This window comes from Macaca mulatta, chromosome 12 (assembly GCF_049350105.2).
Source record: "Macaca mulatta isolate MMU2019108-1 chromosome 12, T2T-MMU8v2.0, whole genome shotgun sequence".
Classification (NCBI taxonomy): Eukaryota; Metazoa; Chordata; class Mammalia; order Primates; family Cercopithecidae; genus Macaca; species Macaca mulatta.
In genome coordinates this window covers 94,547,735-94,569,197 of record NC_133417.1, presented here as the reverse complement: position 1 = coordinate 94,569,197, position 21,463 = coordinate 94,547,735, and the positions used below count along the sequence as shown (strand labels likewise).

The 21,463-nt window shown below is 38.1% G+C and overlaps 1 protein-coding gene across 1 annotated transcript; it reads left to right on the top strand.

Moving 5' to 3' along the window:
* The first annotated feature begins 925 nt into the window (after window positions 1–925).
* On the top strand, window positions 926–21,064 carry SLC40A1 (solute carrier family 40 member 1). Its single transcript, XM_077957306.1, has 8 exons — window positions 926–1,739; window positions 2,256–2,323; window positions 6,909–7,068; window positions 9,298–9,413; window positions 10,418–10,544; window positions 16,064–16,309; window positions 17,444–18,091; window positions 19,466–21,064. Exons 1-8 carry the CDS (start codon window positions 1,697–1,699, stop codon window positions 19,777–19,779), a joined length of 1,722 nt encoding a protein of 573 aa, XP_077813432.1. The 5' UTR covers window positions 926–1,696; the 3' UTR covers window positions 19,780–21,064.
* Window positions 21,065–21,463: the final 399 nt, after the last annotated feature.

Here is a 21,463-nt window from a genome sequence, read left to right as displayed (position 1 = left end):
GGAAAAAAGCAGTGAAGAGCAGAAGTTAAACTGTAACCCCTATCTCTACTCACCAGACCACATCCCAACCGAATCCAGCTGCACCCACCCGTAGACCTTTGGGGCTCCTGATTGAGAGTGCAGATACAGGGCACATACTTATGCGTGGCTCCCTTTACTACTGGCTGTCAGTCTGGCCTGTGCTCAAGGTGTGGCTTCTGGTTGGAGTTTCAGTATGTAGGGTCCACTCCCAGGGTTTTGGTGAGATTGAGAAGGGTAAGGTAACCTACTGGCAAAAGGGGCTGGTATGTTCCAGGGGTTGGTTTGGCACAGCAGGAGAAAAACGAAGTCAACCAAGGCTAGAATCTGGTGTTAGAGTCATTCACCTCACCCTCCAGGAGGCCACCGAATGGCTTTATCTGGACAGGGACAGATCCAGGGACACAACTGGGACAACCGGTATTCCTGGTAAGCCTGTCACTGGGGCATCTGGAGGTTAGGTGGGGAAGGGACGCGCGCGTTGGGGCGGGGTGAGAGGGTACAGAGGGAGAAGGAATGATGGTGAAGGGCTTGCTGGGGCTGCAGCGTCCTCATTCTGTCTCCAGGACGGATTTGGAAGCCCCAGTTTGGCGATACGGGTAGGTCTGCAACTCGCTGCGGGACTTCACCTTTGGAAGTCTCCGTTTGCAAGCCATCCATCTGAAGAGGGATGACTCTGATCTTTGCGCCCCCTTCCTGCCCTTTGATTCTGGTTCTTTGAGGGAAGCCCCGCTATGCAGTCCGGGGAAGGAAAGGCATTCTCTGCCGGCACGCGGGCCGGAATGGGAAGGCCAGGAAAGCGGCCTCTGTGGCATGAATTATATTTATTTAGATACCTGTATTAAAAATTACTTTCATTAAAAAAGGAATCCCCACCCACCAAGCTCGGGCTGGAGCTTTGCACTGCGACTGTTCGGCAGCCGCCCTTTCCCTGAACGGCCGGGTAGCCGATGCGCAGCGCTTTCTTCCAGCACCTGACGCTTGGTTTCTCGCAGAATCTCCCCACGCCGCCCCGCAGGCTCCACGCGCCTTCCTCCCCTTCCCAGCCCCACCGCCAACCCCCGAGGTTGCCCTCGCGGCTTCCTGGAGGGCGGGAAAACCCAGGGAGTGGAACGGGTCGAGGCGAAGGTCTCCGCAATCCACGCAGGGTGTCTGCGGCCGGTTGGGCGCTTGAGCCCGGGGCGGGCGATTCCTCCGGGGAAGGGCGTGGGGACGGCCCAGCGCGCAGGGTTGACGGAAGCTCGCCTCGCGCCGCGGGGACGCCCGGGCGGCCCTGAAGGGGACGGGGCGGCCCCAGTCGGCGGTCTCAGGGAGCTCCGCCCTCTACTCGGTATAAGAGCTGGGCCCGGCCCACGGCGGCGGCGGCGGCGGCGGCGGCGGAGAGCTAGGTCTGGGCGTCCGCTAGGCTCGGACGACCTGCTGAGCCTCCCAACCCGCTTCCATAAGGCTTTGCCTTTCCAACTTCAGCTACAGTGTTAGCTAAGTTTGGAAAGAAGGAAAAAAGAAAATCCCCGGGCCCCTTTTCTTTTGTTCTTTGCCAAAGTCGTCGTTGTAGTCCCTTTGCCCAAGGCTGTTGTGTTTTTAGAGGTGCTATCTCCAGTTCCTTGCACTCCGGTTAACAAGCACCTCAGCGAGAGCAGCAGCCGCCGCAGAAGAGCCAGCGGGGTCGCCCAGTGTCATGACCAGGGCAGGAGATCACAACCGCCAGAGAGGATGCTGTGGTGAGTGGCGTTGACCGAATGCATATGGTGGAAACCCAGGTTGGGCTTTGGAGACAAGCAACTCTACACAGGTTCTGGAGGAATGTGGCTCTGCTGTGAACCATAGCTTTGTCAAAGATCCTTTGACTTATATTTGGTGGACGTTAAGGAAGAAAGGAACTTCAGGGTGTGGGAAAAGGGGTTTGCACACAGGCACGGATGGAGTAGACTGGGCAGTTTGGATTGCCTTGTGTAAAAAAAAAAAAAGACAAAAAAGAATGTTGAAACAAGAGTTTCTTCACTGTATGTGAAATGCGAAGTTGGGCAGTTATTGACTAGGTCATGCTGAATTTAGTGAATGGTATTAAGTGAACGAAATACATCGGTTCATAGGTAACTTGATAAAATGTACGTGGTTTGTCCCGCAAAATAGTTTTTAATAATCATGTTCTAATAAGATCAAATGGATAAGCATTCTGCCCTCAGCTCATTAAGTGACTGCAATCGCTTTTTCTCTCCCCACCTGTGTCTTTGCAGGATCCTTGGCCGACTACCTGACCTCTGCAAAATTCCTTCTCTACCTTGGTCATTCTCTGTCTACTTGGGTAAGTGAGAATGCATAGTCTTACAACATAGTTGCGCAATTTTTTGATTTCCTTTCGTTCCAGCCAGTTGTATTAAGCCAACTTCCAGTTTTGTCAAGCAGTTAAAGAAATAAATCATCCAAGTACACATGCTTTAATGGAAAACGTTATTTACGTCGAAGATCTTTCTCCATCAGTGTTAGTTAATACAACTTAATTATCAGATCATCGTAGTTTATGTAGACAGACAACTATCCAGACAAGATTAACAAGGAATGGAATATTTGCCTTGTTTTTAAATTTTAAATTGTATGTTGCATTAGTAGCCTTAGTAAATAGACATATCTGCTACAAAAGATGGATGGATGTTTCATATACCTTCTCTTCTTCACATTAAAAAAATTTTTTTTTGTTAAAATTTAGTTCCAGCGTGCAGCACCATGAGAATACAATAGAATGGTAGAGTGACTGACTTAGGCTAATAATAACAGTCTAAGATTAATTGAAACATAAATGACCCCAGAACAAATATCTGAATGACAAAAATTCTGATCTTTAAAAATGTTATCTATAGTTAGATAAAGTTTGGGGCATTGGAGGCTATCTTAAAATTAATCATCCAATGAATATCAGCAATGGATTTACAGTTTTCCCTCTGACGTTCTAGGTCATCTTGGAAAAGACCTAGTGTTTCTATAGATCTGGGCTCCTAAAACTCTCTCCCCAAAATAATAAACTAGAAGGGTGCTAGATATATGTTTAATGATGATTAAAATCTTTAACATTAAACAATTATTGTTTAAAAGCAATACATCTGGCTATATTCTGTCCATGGCTCATATGTATTTAACTAAAAAGAATGGAAAGAATTTTGAGAGTAAATTATTTGAATGTTATTTTCCTTTTAAATTGGAAACTTTTATTGGATCATCCTTAAGACATGGATGGAAACCACTGGAAGACGAAATCTATACCCAATGCCTTTGAGAAATTGTTAATCTACATTATTGGTTCTGTAAGAAATAGCAGTTTATAGATGACATTTTACAAAAGCAAGCTCCTATCTTACCAGAGGCTTACGCAGGGATGACTCTGCAAATACATGTAAACAAAGTGGAATTGGTGTGAGTTTGTTTTAATTCCAACAGCTGATGATGCTAAGTAGAAACCTAGTGAAACAACCCTTAATAAATCAAAAGCAATAGTTTGTTCCCCCAGTTTAATTCAGTAAATATTAAGTATTAATAACAGGTGATGGAAATAGTATCTGAAATTCTCAGCCTGTGGTCTGGCCTAGCTCTTAGAGGAAGAAGATGCCTCGCTTCCAAATACTGATTATGGTTTATGTGACCTTTGGTTAATAGGTTAGGAGGTCAGATTTGCCAGAAAACCAGTGGCACTGTCGTTGTTCCAGGAGGATATTTTGTCATGTTCATTAAAAGTCCCACAAGAAAGGTGACACATGCTTATCCCAACTTTACAGTAAGTCGAGCAAAGGAAGTTCTCATGAGAAAGTTGGATTAAACAAACGGCAGCAACTACAATCATATAAGGTTTAGTGGATTTTTACTCCTTTCCACTGCAAAGGAGTGCAAAAGAGGAATGTGTCTAACACTAGGTAATTATACTTTTTATGTTTTTTCTCTTGTGTGGCACTCTGCCTGATTTTATTACAACAAAACATTTATGTTTCTGTATTCTGTGTGTGTGTATGTAATATATATATATATATGTGTGTATATATATATATATGTATATGTATATGTATATATATGCATTTCCCATCCCACCCTGCCAAATCATGATTTCTTATACACTGAACATAGGGGCATTAGAGTAGAAGGTTGCCTCAGGTTAGTTTTGTATGGGATTGAATGCCTTTTATTTCTGACTTCATTTCTATCTGCCAATGGATCAATGCGTTTTACTCTATACTGTCAAAATACAAAGTAGTGTAAGAAGTGGATCCTGGCTAGGTGCAGTGGCTCACGCCTGTAATCTTAGCACTTTGGGAGGCTGAGGCAGGAGGACTGCTTGAGCCCAGGAGTCTGAGACCAGCCTGGCCAACATAGAGAGACTCTCTCTCTGCAAAAAAATTTAAAAATTAGCCAGGTGTCATGAGGCACACCTATAGTCCCAGCTACTGAGAGGCTGAGGTAGAAGAATTGCTTGAACCCAGGAGTTTGAAGCTGCAGTGAGCTGTGATCACACCACTACACTCCAGCCTGGACAACAGAACAAGACCCTGTCTAAAAAAAAGAAAATGGATACTATTGTTATTGTCAAGGAGCTTATAATACGTTATTGTCAAGGAGCTTATAATACGGTTTAGTATGGACTTTAGAAAAGATATCTAATAACAAAAAGATGACAATGTAAGACAGTGAAAAAGAGGGGCCAGTTGCTTATATCTGATATCATGATCTTATAGACTCTCTCCATTTAAACCCCAGTATGTCTGCATTTCTCCAGCCCTTGCTTCCAACAGCCCTCACTTCTTTGTTCATGGAGGCCTTTGTCACCACCAGCTCCATCCTACTTTATATTTCCTCATAGCATCACGTGCCCTGTGCTAGATTTGCTTTTGGTCTCTGTTTACTGGAATGTGACCTGCATGAAAACATGGACTGTGATTTTTGTGCACTGCTGAAGCTCTAGTGCCTGCAAGTGTCGGGTACATAGTAGCCACTTAGTAAGTATTCATTAAGTGGATTAAGGACCATGATCATTCATGGACAGTTATTAGGTTTGCTTTCAGCTCTCAGTCCAGTGGGGGTACATGGACACATAAACAGGTCATCCAAGTTTGGTGAGGATAGGTGGGAAGGCAAGAAATAGAAATAAGGAAGGATGGGCACTTGTTCAATATTTACATAGACTTTGCGCAAATCTTGGGCTTTTTGTGAACATAGAATCTGTTGTTTCTTAAAGCCTAAACCCGTTGGAAATTGGGGTAATGTGAGCAATTTATTTCTTTCCATCAAAGAAGTGGTATGGCATACAAGAATAAGCAAGATTCAAAATTTTAATAGTATTTGTCTTGATGGCCTGCTTTAGAGGACTCTAAGACAATTAAAAAATACAGTAAGAGTAAGATAAAAAGAAAGAAGCAACAGTATTAGGAAAGTGTTTCTTAACCTGTATGTTAAGAAAAAGAAAATTCACTGACAGAGGCAACCTATCATTTGGGACAGTTATGTGTTTTTGTCTTTTCCTTGGGAGCTATTCAGAAGAATGGAGATTAGAATAAATTACCTCCCCTCTCCCCATCCCATTTTATTCTAATCAAATCTAAATTTGCTTTTCAGGTTAAAGATTAAGTAACAGCTCCACCCCCCTGCTGTTGTGACAACTCAAAATTACTCCAGACATTGCCAAATGATCCCCCGGGGAGGTGGGGTGTGGGTAGGAGAAGCAAAGTCATCTCTAGTTGAGAACTACTGGTCTACACAAAGATTTTTGTAAATGATTGCTAACATGTATCAATTTAAGTTTCGAATGTATAAAGTTATTATCCTGGCTTCATTAAAATTTTAAAATAATTTGACATACCAGGATAGTATTTGCTTCTAATACATGGATTTTTTCATGAGGATGTTAACAGACTTTGGGAAGAACTAGGAGTATAACTGTTTCCATAGGGTCAAATCTATGAGGCCTGGAATTTGGTTTCCTATGGTGATTCCCAGAGATAAGTTATGATGGAATATGGTTGTCCTCCTTAATGTTAATTTCGGAAGTCAGGGATGGAGTCTAAAATCTGATAATAAGGTCCACTGTAGGTTTTTTAAGACATTAATTTGCCTAATTCACTTAAAAGTTTCTGTTAAATCACATTTCACGGTAATGACCTCCAAAATTCCCTGTATTCTCCGGAGTTTGTGTGAAGAAATAAGTACCTTTTTCCCCCTTTCAAAACTCATCTGTATTAAAATGTTAACTACTTATTTATGCATTTAAGTTTATTTCTGACATCACTGTTTATGCAGTGCCAGACTTTGCCATTGTTACTCTCCTCTTTCCAATTGCTCTGCTGTTTTATGACTTTCAAATTATGACTTTATGAAATATCATAGGTTTTAGGATATTAGACGTAAAAGAAACCTTGGAGATCATATAGTCCATTCCTATCATTTTACAAATTGGGAAACTGGCTTTTTCTTGATGTTCAAGGTATACTAATGTTTGTGAACTATACTGTGATTGATTTCTGGTTCAACAGCAAACTACTTTATGCCTCTGCAATCAAGATAGGCAAATTCCAGGCCTCAGGAGAAACCTGCCACACAGGAGAACACGTTTTTGTATCAAAAAGCCATCTTGTGCCTGGAAACTGCGTTTTGTTTCTAGAATGACAAAGAGAATGTACCGTTCATTAATACCTTGCCTTTTCAAGTTTACTTAATAATTGGGCAAGAATATTTTCCATTGTGCTGGGATGAACAGTTTCAACATCTGATCAGTATTCAATCTAAGAGTAATTACTGACTTTGAAAGTCTCATAATGTAGCCAGGAAGTGCCCTTTTGATAAGGAAGCAACTTCCTGAGTACAATAGACTAGGAACGAAAAATATTCCATCAAAACATTTTCTCTTTTCATTTAAGGGAGATCGGATGTGGCACTTTGCGGTGTCTGTGTTTCTGGTAGAGCTCTATGGAAACAGCCTCCTTTTGACAGCAGTCTACGGGCTGGTGGTGGCAGGATCTGTTCTGGTCCTGGGAGCCATCATCGGTGACTGGGTGGACAAGAATGCTAGACTTAAAGGTGAGTGTTGTTATATAATTAAAAGCCCTTATATTCATGGGAGCAATGCCTGAGCTACCTCTGTAACAAAGGAAACAGCAAACTAAGAGAGAAACAGCTGTGGCCAACCCAGGGAATGTCTGCACGCCACACCTGAGGGACGAGGGCTTAGATGGCACCACCTCTGGATGGAGGGTCCCATGGCTCCCACACAAAGTTGGGATGCCTGGACATTGACCTAATAGATTTTTTATCTTTGGCTGTTCATAAATTTCATATGTTAATGATTAACCTTGTAGCACTTTTCTGAGAACCACATTAAACATTAAAAGTTTGCTTAACTCAGGCCGCCTAACTATGACTTGCACTGGAGTCCCTTTAGTGTGATGTTCCTGAGACAGCTTTAACATCTGTTCTTTGGTTACTATGTTTCATGTAAGAGTGTATATAAGGGAATTGAAAACTAAGAATAGCTTCAAGGGAGAATAGTTGAGCTTAGATCACAAAGAGCTGAATTATAAATTTTGTAGGGAAAAAGAAGAAAGAATAATATATTGATATTTGTTGTAAGCATTAGTCCTGAAATCATGTCATTTTATATAGGAAAGAAAGTAATTGAGCAATTAAATTTTCCAGTATATAAGGGAAATACGGATAATCATTCAGGGTAAATTTTCTTGAATTGCTCAGTTGATAATGCCAAGACCTGACCATGCCTGACTTAGGTGTTGGCAAAAGATTGAGGTTTCATTCTTTCAGTGCAAGATGACTGCTTCTGGACACAGAGCAACAGGCTTATCAAATTCTAGGACTTGATACTAGTAGGAAAATGGTCAAGGGTGAACATATTTCTGTTTTTAGAATGAGTAGACCAGAACACATATAGAAAAAAGTTCTGTAATCTAGAAAAAAAATTACTTCTTTGTATCATTATACATAGGAACACAGGAATATTATACATAGAAACCTTTAATCTAATGATTATTGAGCACTGCAATCATAGATTAGGAAAGAATATTGAATTGGATGAAGAAAAGTGTGGTAGGATAACAATTTCCCACTTAATCCTATATAATCAACTCATATATTACTCTTTATGAAAAATGTTTCCTGATACCTCTGGGCTGAGTTTACCATTTCTTCCTCTGTGTTCCCCTGAGGCTTTGTTAACACCTCTGCACTTACACAAATATAATGATCTGTTCACGTATCTTTTCTTCTTCTGGTCTGTAGGGTCCCAAAAGCTAAGAACCTTATTTGGTTGACATCTGATCCTTATCCAGTGAATGAATGCATGAGTGAATGAAAGAGTTATATGTGGAGATTTTATATCAGACTGTTTTCAGAAAGCAGTTTATTTTTTCTTGGGTCTTTGATATGACCTTCCAAGCAAAGATGAACTATATTATCCTTGAAGATAAGAGCTGTAATTATCCCTTACATATAGAACTTCATATTTTCCAAACTGCTTTCATAAGTGTTTTATTTGAGCATCATTATGACCCTGTAAAGTAAGGAAGACAGGTATTACCATCCTCACCTTCTAGAAGCAGGCATAAGAGACATTAGGGAGTATCCTGTCCTAGATCATCTACCTATTGAGTGGCAGAGAAAAGGCTACCAGTTGTCTTTATCTGTCCTTACTCCAGCGCTTTGTCTATATGGGTGCTTCATGTTAAGAGAATTGCCATCTGTGATGGAAGGGGTAGCTTATAATTTCGTAGCAATGGCAAATAGCATTAGTATGCAAAGAAATACACTGCTGATTTATTCTTGGCAAATTTGTGTGTGTCTTTTCTATTTATCCATACCATATTATCAGATTCAGCCTACCATGTAGGAGGTTGTGGACTTCATAACTTCCTCTTTAACCTCGTACATGTTATTGTTTCACCTTAAGCAACAAAGAGCTGAAATGTGGATCATATCTATGTCATACTACAGCTCTGTTTATGTTAAATGTTTAAGAAGATAAGCCAAATGAAAATGTAGTCATTATGATAGACTTCAATGAACAGAGAAACTTGTGGTACTTCATCATTTTGGTTGCATATTTACTGGCCTGGTGTGATCCTCAGGGTCGTATTGGAAGTAGTTGAGGCAGGACTGACTTCAGAAAGATTTTCTTTTTATCTGGTAATAATTATGTCTGTGTATTAATGTATTATAGTAGAACAATTATGTGTGAATAAGAACAGTCCCACTGAGACATGTTGATGTAATGTACACTTTGTCTCTTCCTCTGCACAGTGGCCCAGACCTCGCTGGTGGTACAGAATGTTTCAGTCATCCTGTGTGGAATCATCCTGATGATGGTTTTCTTACATAAACATGAGCTTCTGACCATGTACCATGGATGGGTTCTCGTAAGTTCTCAATGAGATTTTTGATGGCAGAAAATTGAATATCTGGTAGTGGTAAAGGGTGAAAATATTTTGAAGCTTTTTTTTTTTTTTTTTTTTTGTGAATGTAACCTTTTAATATTGATTTCTGTGTCTACTGTAATATCCCCTATAGTTTGTTTTGTTGTTGTTTTGCCCACAACAGGCACTCATTAAGTATTGTTTGAATTTAAATTTTGTCCTATTGGTTTTTATTGGCATTTCTAAGAGTTTACTGTAGAATTCAGTTGTTTGTTTTCAACTTTTTAGTGACCTATACTTTGTTCGTGCTATTTAAGAAATGTTATCCATTTGTATATTAGTCAGTCATAATTGTGTTTCTCCAATAATAATTGTTACTTCTGTTTGGGAATGTCAACCAGATAACTTTTCATGTTGTGATTTCATAAAAGCTTGGTAGAAAAGAGGAGAGGGATGGGGTGTGGTATAAACCATGCATTTGGTGTCATATTGAATCTTCTTGTGTATATTTGGATTGATATTATAGAGTTGCAAAACCAGGTAGGACTTTAGAAATCTTTGAGCCTATTGCCTTTGTTTTGTTGAAAAAATTAAGGCAAAGTGACGTAGTTGATTGCCCATTGTCATGCAACTAGAAGGTGTCAGAACTATGACTTAAATACAGGTGTTTTCAATTCCCCTTCAACATTCTTTTCAAAGGCAATATTTGTGGGAGAAGTGTTCAAAACCACCATTGTGTTTACATTTTATAGCTGTATTCACCTATTACAATTTTTATATTATGTGTACTACAGATGATCTAGATGATATGATTAGGACATTATGCCCCTTGACTACTGGTATTCATTCGGTTTCATATATATAACGTAAAATGATTTCTTATAAATGAAATCAAAATACATTTTTTATTATTTCACCAAAGACCATTTTAAACTACCTTGTTTAGTGACATATGTACAGTGTGGTAAAGTGACATTATAACTCAATGTTTTCTTGTCATTCTTTAGACTTCCTGCTATATCCTGATCATCACTATTGCAAATATTGCAAATTTGGCCAGTACAGCTACTGCAATCACGATCCAAAGGGATTGGATTGTTGTTGTTGCAGGAGAAGACAGAAGCAAACTAGCAAGTAATTTGGTTTTCTCTTTCAATTAAATGGGCATGTTAGGATTCACTTTAAATTGGTGATGATAAATGAGGCTGTAAGCCTTTTATTTTTGTTCTGGGTATTTTTTAAGAATGATAAATTGAAAGCATACTTTTTTTTCTTACCTTATTGTCAGTTTTAGTGCTGATGTATCTCACTGTTATGAAGTTAACTTATAGGATAGCTAACTTCTCTTTTATCCTACGCAAACTTGGCAAATGGAATAACTTTTTCTTTCCTTTTTTTAAAAAAAAAAATTCAATCAACTTTCTAAATGTTAATACTTAGAACAGTGCAAATCTGACATGAGATTTTACTGGTCATACCTATGAATGTTATTACTGATGCTTATCAATCATATGGATGTTATTTTTCTCTAAATAAAATGGAAACAACTTAATTGTAGGAGAGACTCTGGAAGTTAATCTTCTACCTTAAAGTTATAATCTATAACTTTTATTACATTATGTACAATGTAATATAATTGCTGTTACAAATACCAAAGAAATAGAGAACACAATATAGTTTTTAAGAAGCTTACCATCTTAGTTGTCCATTGGAAATATAAATAAGTGGTCAAAGAACATCTGAAGAATGCTTACAAACAACATGTCCTATTCTGTCAATATTACTTAGGCTCAGAATAACCTCCCTCACTCATTATTGCCTGCCGTCCCCTCACATGACACACAGACAGAATTTGGATTGATAATTACACAGGGGAAAGGAGGAAGGGTACACCTCCCTACCTGTCAGATCAGCTGAGTCAACTCTGCTGATCACTGAGATAATGCGTATAACACACACATTACCCAACTCTCCTGACAGACAAGTAAACCATTCTTGATGACTTAAATGGCTTATCCCAGGATGCAGAAGGCAAGATTATGTGTTGGGATTAGCAAACAGCTTTGTTTGGACCATTTGGTTAAAAAAAAAAGTTAGAAAGGAGGGGTGAGTGAAGGAGAACAAAGTCTGTGGAAGGTCTAGAAGAAGAAGAATTTGCCTGAATCATCACTTTGTGGTTGCAGTATTCTTATTAAGTCAGAAATCCCACAGTGATTGATATAAAGGATGGTGTGTATGTAAGATGAATTTAGCATGTGTGAATCTGTATCACAGGAAATTCTCTCTGGAGCTAAAATCATGATTCTCATTTACTTTCTTCCTGTGATCATTTATAATGAGGAATAATTTCATGTCTTTTTTGTCACATTGAACTAGACGAACTTGTCCTTTTTTGTTTACTTTCTCTTTTTAACACACTATTTAAAGCATGTAAAATATATCCATGTTTTAAAATTCAAAGGGTACAAAAGGATATATTTTGACAATAGATCACATATATATTTGTTGGAATGTAGTTGACTTTTACAATGATTATTCTATAATTTATGCAGCAGCTATAGATAAAATGAAAAGAAAATAAAATAATTTTCTTTCACTTAACTGATCTTAACTAACTCATTTGACTCTGTAAAGTCTGAAATATGAAAAAGTTAACCAGAATTTTTAACTTGTCCTAATAACTTGTAATTTGTCCTTGTGTATGTGTGTGTTTGTATACACACACATAAATATAAATACAAACATCCCACATAACTCTGTGGGATTTTTCTATGAAGTGATGTCCCAGAATAACAATAAAAATATGACTGGTCGTTTCTCAGCTGTCTCTCTTTATATTATGAATTATTGCAGAGTGGAAGAATCTAGGCCATTCAGTCTTTTTCTAACTTTCTGATGTTTTCCAAGTTTAGGAAAGGAAGTGAGATGTTTGTTGAACTCTTGTCCACTCTACGTTAGCTTTTAGTAAGTGGTGCTCTTTCACATCCAGCCAGCAGTGTGGGCTGGTGGACTAGTGAAGGAAAACTTTCTGCATGTTTCAAAACAGGAAACAGAAACTTCTTTAGTTCTGAAGTTCAGCAAGTATCTAATTATGGATTTTTTGTGCCATTTCTGCTATTGCAGAGTTAAAGGAGAATAGAGAAAAAGGAGGAGGATAAAAAAAAATGGGACAAAGAAGGGGGAAAGTACATCTAGAAGGGACTCCCCCTGCTGCCTTGGGTTCCTGTGAGGTTGTGTCTCTGTACACAGACGCACCTACTCTAGGCAGGAATGGTTTGTGTTTATGCAGGCTGATTTTTGAGGTTGTGGCAAAGAAACCCAGGTAGGGGCCTAGGCCGGGCAGGCTTCACCTGTGTGTTATGTGTAGAGGGTGAAAGGGGAGGGGTATGCGCATGAAAAGTAAAAGTTGTGAGCTGATTGCTCCCATTTCCTCATCACAGTGTTTCTTAATTTTAGAGATTGTTTTAAAACTAGAAGCTGTATCACTGAGGGTAAAAGAACAGGAGGAATTTTTCCCTGCCAAGGTTAAAAAGTTTTAGAATTTCAGTGGCATCAGTCCAAAATACAGCAGTCATTATCCAGTTTAGTTCCAGAAAAGGTGTTATTTTTTCAAATAAATACTGCCAACTAATCTGTTAACTAATTAGGTATTTTCTAGGTGCTTGATTTAGTACAATATTTTATGATAACTTACTCTTGTGCCACGTTTGAATCTTACTTCCTTTTCCCAGACTTTTTAATTCCATCTATTGCTTTTTTTCCTCCTCCATTTCTTTTGAGGCTCACTCTTTATTAGCATCTTCTGAGATTTTTCTTGCCCATCATTCTAAAAAATAATCTGACAGCTTGATCAAGTATGTATGGCAGATAAATTTTGTGTTTATGTGGTATTGATTAAAAATCTATTTCATATATGAAGTAGACAAACCTGCTAGCAAATTAAAAAATTTTTTTCTTCTATGAGATGTAATATACCCATTATAATATAAGTAGTTATTTAATGTCATGTTCTGTGCCACAGCTGTAGCTGAGAACAGTTAAATTGGAATCAAATGAACACATATTTGTGTGCTTATGTAAGACTAAACATAAATTGGTAAAGAACATATATTTGCATATTCATAAGACTGATTCTTTTCTAGCCTGCTACCAGTAAGATGATTAAGTCCTTTTTTAAAAAAAATATTTTATCCATTCTGAATCAGAAAAATTAAAAGCTGTTTTCTAATACAACATTTCTATTGACACCTACATATTATTAACTTCCTAAGTATAATATAAAAGATGGAAATTGGTGACATTGGGAAGCTCCACGAGCTCTTGAAAACTGAAGTAGTGAAAGAGTAAGAAATAATTTTAACTAAAATAATTTATTGTTGTCGTTCTGGGACTTTAAGATTCAAATATATGTGTTCTTTAGTTACTTGCTTTTTGGATTCCAATTATTGAGTTATTTGGATAAATTCCACACTTCTCTGTTGGCTTATGAGTTGGAAACTTATTAGTTAGTGGGAGGCAGATGGTAGTGAAGCCTCTGCAATGGCAGTCCAGTGTAAGATCAATGAAGGCTGCCTTTGCCTCTCAAGTGAAAGGTGAAATATGTCAAAGTTCTCCTGTTATCATATATGCAATATGTACTCATAGGGCTAATTGGAAAGCAATTGAGGACCAGGAAGAATTACAGAAGGAATAAAGACAATCTTCTGTTAATGTACTTCTTTGTCACGTATTGCTTTTCCCTTAAGGTGACCCAAATGATTGCTTAAGACTTGTCTCACTAATTTTCACTCTGTTCTGTGAGACAGGGAATGAGAAAGTAGATCACTTTCTTTTTGTTCTAAAACTTTTGGTTTTATTTTATTTTAATTAATTTTTTATACTGATACATAATTGTGCTTATTATGGAGTACATAGGGATGTTGTGATAAGATGAGATGGGGATACCTCTCTATCATCTCAAACATATATCATTTCTTTGTGTTGGACATTTTTTTAACTTCCTCTTTATTTATTTTGTCCTCCACTCTGACTCAGGAATACATTCCCATAGTCAAATTCTAGACTATTATCACCCCTAAATTCTCTCCTCCCATAATCTCAGTCTTAGGCATCCATATCTTGAAAAATCACCTTCTATCTTTCCAGCAACTTCTTCACTACCACAGCCTCAACAATCCATCAATATGGTTGGCACCTACAAACCATTCATTCCACTGCCTTTTCACTGTCCATGACCTCTCTCTTGTCTCTTTCTTACCCAGCTTAAATTTCAAGGCCAGTCATGATTATATGATCATCTCCTGGCATATATCCTTAGCTCAGTTGGCCCCCTCTCGTTTTGTCACTTTTGTTTTGTAAGACTATGGTTAAATCCAACTCTCCACAGTAGAGCATGGCTGGAAAAAAAATGCACGAACTTGCTCAGTATTCTCACTTGAGGTTCAGGGCCACAGAGTTGGTCCTTTCATGCTTCCAGATAATCACACTTTTTTTTTCTCTGATTCTTTCCTTCTCCACTTTCCTAGAGGACCATTCACAGTTGTTTCTCCTCTCTCATCGCATGTTCAAGTCCTTCTCCCCCATCCTCACTTTCATCAATGACCTGGCTTTGTATTTTGCTGAGAAAATGGAAGAAATGAGAAGATAGCTTCTGTGTGATTCCACCATCATATCTCTCTTCCTACCTGTACCTGAAGCTATATATGTGGCCTCTACTCTTGTTACTATTGATGAATTGTGTTCCTGTCTAAGAACAACTCCTTCAGTTATGTGGTAGATTCAGATTACATCCCTTAACTACTGTATCATTCCAGGCAGCACATAATCCTGCTCTAAGTTTGCTCCTCTTAAAAATCCCTATCTTTAGCACACTTCCTTCTCTGGTACTCTAGTTCTTTGTTCTTCTTTTTGTGAAAACATATCCAAAAGACTTGTCTATTTCCACTTCCATTTTTTGGGAAGTACCTTACTTTCCATAAGGCCACGGGAAGCATTCACATTGTGCTCCAGGGTATGACTCACTGAAAATACAAATGGTGTTCCCCTGGGGTTGGCACCAGTCTCTTAAATCAGCTTTATTCAGGCATTGCCCTTATCGTTCTCCTTTTTTTGAGGTCTCCAGAATCTCTCATGTGACCAAGCTAGTGTTTCTTCTCAGTGCTTCTCTTTGCTGTGATGCTTTTTTTCAGTGAGTCCTTCTCTGAATACACACACACACACATACACACACACACACACTTGTTGATTTATTGTATTTTCTTTCCTGTGAGAATATAAACTCTGTGAAGATAGGGAAGGATGTTGCTTGTCTTCCTTACAGTGTTAAGAATTGTTGAGAATAATGCCTAGCTTATAATAGGCATTTAACATATATTTGTTGAAAAAAATGAATGTAGAGTTACTGCTGTATTCATTTTAAAAAGCTGTTAGACTGATTTATGCAATTCCAAGCGAATTATAATTTTTGAAGCAAATTTAGTGGGACTTGACCCAAACAACAAATATTTTTCTAACAAAATGGCTTTCTTACAAATGTGCTTTTAGAAAACCACATTTTAGTAATCTGTACTCTTGGTTTACAGGTTTGTATTGTGTAAATGGGCAGTCTTTGATGGGTTTGTACACTTACCTGCCTCTTTCACCTGCTTCTCTAGACATGAATGCCACCATACGAAGGATTGACCAGTTAACCAACATCTTGGCCCCCATGGCTGTTGGCCAGATTATGACATTTGGCTCCCCAGTCATCGGCTGTGGCTTTATTTCTGGATGGAACTTGGTATCCATGTGTGTGGAGTACTTTCTGCTCTGGAAGGTTTACCAGAAAACCCCAGCTCTAGCTGTGAAAGCTGCTTTTAAAGAAGAGGAAACTGAATTGAAACAGCTGAATTTACACAAAGGTAAACTGAACACCATGATCACTCCTTTTGTTCTCATGTTCAGACCTTAAATGTTGGTGAAGATCAAAACTATTTTGAATTTGTATCAGGATTTATTATCAGTGGGGGCCGGATGAGGTTAAATATATCACTTTGGTAGATGAGGCAAGAGCAGGCTTTTGAGGATCTAGGGAAAAAAATCTGGGTTGAATCTGGTGGAGTTGGAATGGGTCGCCTAGCCTTCTTCCTTGATGTTAGCAGTAGTCATAGAGGTTCAATTACTTGAGAGATGGCTGGGCAAAGCTAAGTCAGGCCTGGGAAACAAAAGTGGGGAAAAAAAGAGAATGAAAGAATCCCTTGGAGTCTGTGAGGAGGGAGTTATGTGGTCATTTGTAGGATAGTGGAAGGGAGTGAGGACACAAAGATGGGTATTTCACTGGAGAAGAGGCAGTTGGGCTTCTGGGTAAATGGAATATTTTACCCAACTCTGCAGGGACCCAGAAAATAATATGCTCTTTTTTTTTTTTTTTTTTTCTTCTTGAGATGGAGTCTTGCTCTGTTGCCCAGGCTGCAGTGCAATGGTGCCATCTCGGCTCACTACAAGCTCTGCCTCCCGGGTTCATGCCATTCTCCTGCCTCAGCCTCCCGAGTAGCTGAGACCACAGGCACCCACCACCATGCCGGCCACTTTTTTTGTATTTTTAGTAGAGATGGAGTTTCACCGTGTTAGCCAGGATGGTCTCGATCTCCTGACCTTGTGATCCTCCCTCCTCGGCCTCCCAAAGTGCTGGGATTATAGGCGTGAGCCACCGCGCCCAGCCAATATGCTGTGTTTTCTTAGACAATTTTTATATTTTATCTGGTGAGTTTTCCTGCTGTTTACTTTGGTGGGAGTATAATTCCTAAGAGCAAGAGAGAGAGAGGAAAAAAAAAGAGGGCTAGATCAATAGTATTTTGTTTATTTAATAAAAATGACACTTGATGATTATTCCTTGGCTGGAACTCTTAGATTATTAGTAAAAGAAAATACATATTATAATGTATAACCAAGGGTACCCATTGGGGAGGGGAATAGAAGGAAAAAAATACTATTAATAATTGGCTTTTATTTCTACATGTCCTCCCCAACAAAATAATGATACCTTTTATTAACAGATACTGAGCCAAAACCCCTGGAGGGAACTCATCTAATGGGTGTGAAAGACTCTAACATCCATGAGCTTGAACATGAGCAAGAACCTACTTGTGCCTCCCAGATGGCTGAGCCCTTCCGTACCTTCCGAGATGGATGGGTCTCCTACTACAACCAGCCTGTGTTTCTGGCTGGCATGGGTCTTGCTTTCCTTTATATGACTGTCCTGGGCTTTGACTGCATCACCACAGGGTACGCCTACACTCAGGGACTGAGTGGTTCCATCCTCAGTATTTTGATGGGAGCATCAGCTATAACTGGAATAATGGGAACTGTAGCTTTTACTTGGCTACGTCGAAAATGTGGTTTGGTTCGGACAGGTCTGATCTCAGGATTGGCACAGCTTTCCTGTTTGATCTTGTGTGTGATCTCTGTATTCATGCCTGGAAGCCCCCTGGACTTGTCCGTTTCTCCTTTTGAAGATATCCGATCAAGGTTCATTCAAGGAGAGTCAATTACACCTACGAAGATACCTGAAACCATTATTACAACTGAAATATACATGTCTAATGGGTCTAACTCTGCTAATATTGTCCCAGAGACAAGTCCTGAATCTGTGCCCATAATCTCCGTCAGTCTGCTGTTTGCAGGCGTCATTGCTGCTAGAATCGGTAAGAAATCTCTTTTTATATATTAATGAACTAAAGTGTCTTTTTGTAATGTAGGTTCAGAGAATCCATTAATAAAATGATCTGAAATGTTCCCTAAATGTTAATTTAAGCAAAACCCACTATTATGAAATTTTTATTTTACATATTTATATATGTATTTTGTTTTATATTTTATTTTATAGTTTGAAAACCTGTATTTGTTTACCTTATTATGTACATATACTTAAAACATGGTTCAGGCTTGAACATTTTTTCTAAATGAGTCTCTTAAATATTCCTTTTTTTTTTTTTTTTTTTTTGAGACAGGGTCTTGCTCTGTTACCCAGGCTGAAGTGCAGTGGTGCAGTCACAGCTCACTGCAGCCTCGACCTCCTGGGATCAAGCAATCCTCCTGCCTCAGTCCCCCAAGTAGCTGGGACTACAGCCATGCGCCACCATGCCTGGCTAATTTTTGTATTTTGTAGAGATGGGATTTTGCCATGTTGCCGAAGGTGGTCTTGAATTACTGAGCTCAAGGGATTACTTTTTAAATGTAACTTAATTTATAAAAGATATTAGCTATATTAATTATACTGCCATCTAGTAGAGTATTGATACTGCAATAACCCTAACAAAAAAAACTGTAGTTTAGAGAATATTCCCATGGGACAACACTAAAAACATAATGTTTTTAGTGTTTAAAAGAAGATGTGAAAGTAAGAAAAAAAAATCCTTCAAAGGTCTTCTCTAGCCAATATGTATTTATTATATACTTTGCCACACAAATGGATTTTATAGCCCTGGAAGGAAACATAAAGACTTCTTACAGAGCAACATTTAAGTAATCATTAATAGAGTACTGATGAGTTATCTCTGAATTCACTCTTGAAATGAAACTGTTTTTATCTTGTGATTCAAAGCAGTTCATTAATTTATTGAAGATATTAATTTCCAGGCAAGACAGCTTTATTGTTTGGGCTTTAGAACTCTAGCAGTAATGTAACAATGGTTTAAAGTTTCCTTACACTTTAACCATAACCATTTATTAGGTCATTTGAAACTTTAAAAATACTAGTATTTATACTATAATGGGATTTAGTGTGTCTCTGACTTCAAAGTTTTGTTTTTGTATCACAGAATAACAGAACTAAGAAGTTTGTTGATTAGACTTCCTTTTGTCTGTTGACTGTAAAAATCATTTATTGAGGCCACTAATAACCCAATATTTATTTATGAAAAATAATTATCTAAGGCAAGGCTATGGTATATTTAAGGTGGCTTAAAGACAGTCAGGCTGAAATGTGTATTTTGCATATGTCAACTGATTTTTATCTGTAATTTGAAATGTATGCCTGTAAACTAAAATCTAATCTTTAAAAAAACATTTTATTATAGGTCTTTGGTCCTTTGATTTAACTGTGACACAGTTGCTGCAAGAAAATGTAATTGAATCTGAAAGAGGCATTATAAATGGTGTACAGAACTCCATGAACTATCTTCTTGATCTTCTGCATTTTATCATGGTCATCCTGGCTCCAAATCCTGAAGCTTTTGGCTTGCTCGTATTGATTTCAGTCTCCTTTGTGGCAATGGGCCACATTATGTATTTCCGATTTGCCCACAATACTCTGGGAAATAAGCTCTTTGCTTGTGGTCCTGATGCAAAAGAAGTTAGGAAGGAAAATCAAGCAAATACATCTGTTGTTTGAGACAGTTTAACTGTTGCTATCCTGTTACTAGATTGTATAGAGCACATGTGCTTATTTTGTACTGCAGAATTCCAATAAATGGCTAGGTGTTTCTCTCCGTTTTTACCACAGCTGTGCCTTGAGGACTAAAAGCTATTTAGGAAACCTAAGTCAGCAGAAATGAACTGGTTAACTTCCCTTATGTTTAGTCATGGAAAAAAATTGGAAAAGAAAAACTCAGTTTAAATACGGAGACTATAATGATAACACTGAATTCCCCTATTTCTCAAGAGTAGATACAATCTTACCTGAAAGAGTGAATTCAGTTATCCTTTGGCAGATTCTTATCTGTACTAGAATTCAGATATGTCAGTTTTCTGCAAAACTCACTCCTGTTCAAGACTAGCTAATTTATTTTTTGCATCTTATTTAGTTATATTTTAAAAACAAATTCTTCAAGTATGAAGACTAAATTTTGATAACCAATATTTTCCTTATTGATCCTATTGATCTGAAGGTATTTACATGTATGTGGAAAAACAAAACACTTAACTAGAATTCTCTAATAAGGTTTATGGTTTAGCTTAAAGAGCACCTTTGTATTTTTATTATCAGATGGGGCAACATATTGTATTAAGCATATGTAGCACTTCACAGCATGGTTATCATGTAAGCTGCAGGTAGAAGCAAAGCTGTAAAGTAGATTTATCACACAATGAGTGCATACAGACTTCAAATATGTTAATAGTTTGGTCATAGAACCTAGAAGCCAAAAGCCACATAGAAGGGCAAGAATCCCAATTTAACTCATGTTACCATCATTAGTGATCTGTGTTATAGAACATGAGGGTGTAAGCCTTCAGCCTCACAAGTTACATGTAGAAAACCCACAATTGTAAAGGTTTTGTCTTACAAATCACTTGATTTACTTTTAACACACTCAGGTAGAATATTTTTATTTTTACTGTTTTATACCCAGAAGTTATTTCTGCATTGTTCTACAGCAAGAATATTCATAAAAGTATCCCTTTCAAATGGCTTTGAGAAGAACAGAAGAAAAAAAGTTTGTATATATTTTTAAAAATTGTATTAAAAGTCAGTTTGCAACATGTCTGTACCAAGATGGTACTTTGCCTTAACCGTTTATATGCACTTTCATGGAGACTGCAATACGTTGCTATGAGCACTTTCTTTATCCTTGGAGTTTAATCCTTTGCTTAATCTTTCTACAGTATGACATAATGATTTGCTATGTTGTAAAATCTTTGTAAAAAATTTCTATATAAAAATATTTTTAAAATCTTAATTTCTTTTTCCTGAATTCTGTTCCCCAATTATTTAACAAGGCTTTTGTTACAGAACATCTGTTTTGGATAACTTGTTTTTCTCTATAAAGGGCTACAGTGTCATGATTTTTAGTGTTATCTCCCTGTTCATATTTCTAGTTTATGGTGGCCTGGATAAAAGTGTAGTAAACATGAGGCCCAGCACTCTCTTTGACTTTGAATATGCCACACTAAGCACTTTTAAGTTCTCACTTCTGTTTTCCTTTCTGTAAATGGGAGATGATAGTATAAAACAACCCTACCTACCTTTCAACTTCCCTGGTTGAATAAAATAAGAGAAGCCATGTGGAATCACTTTGTGGACTACAAGACAAGCTAGCATTTTTACTAGAGGTTGGACCTTAGTAATGACGGGGAGC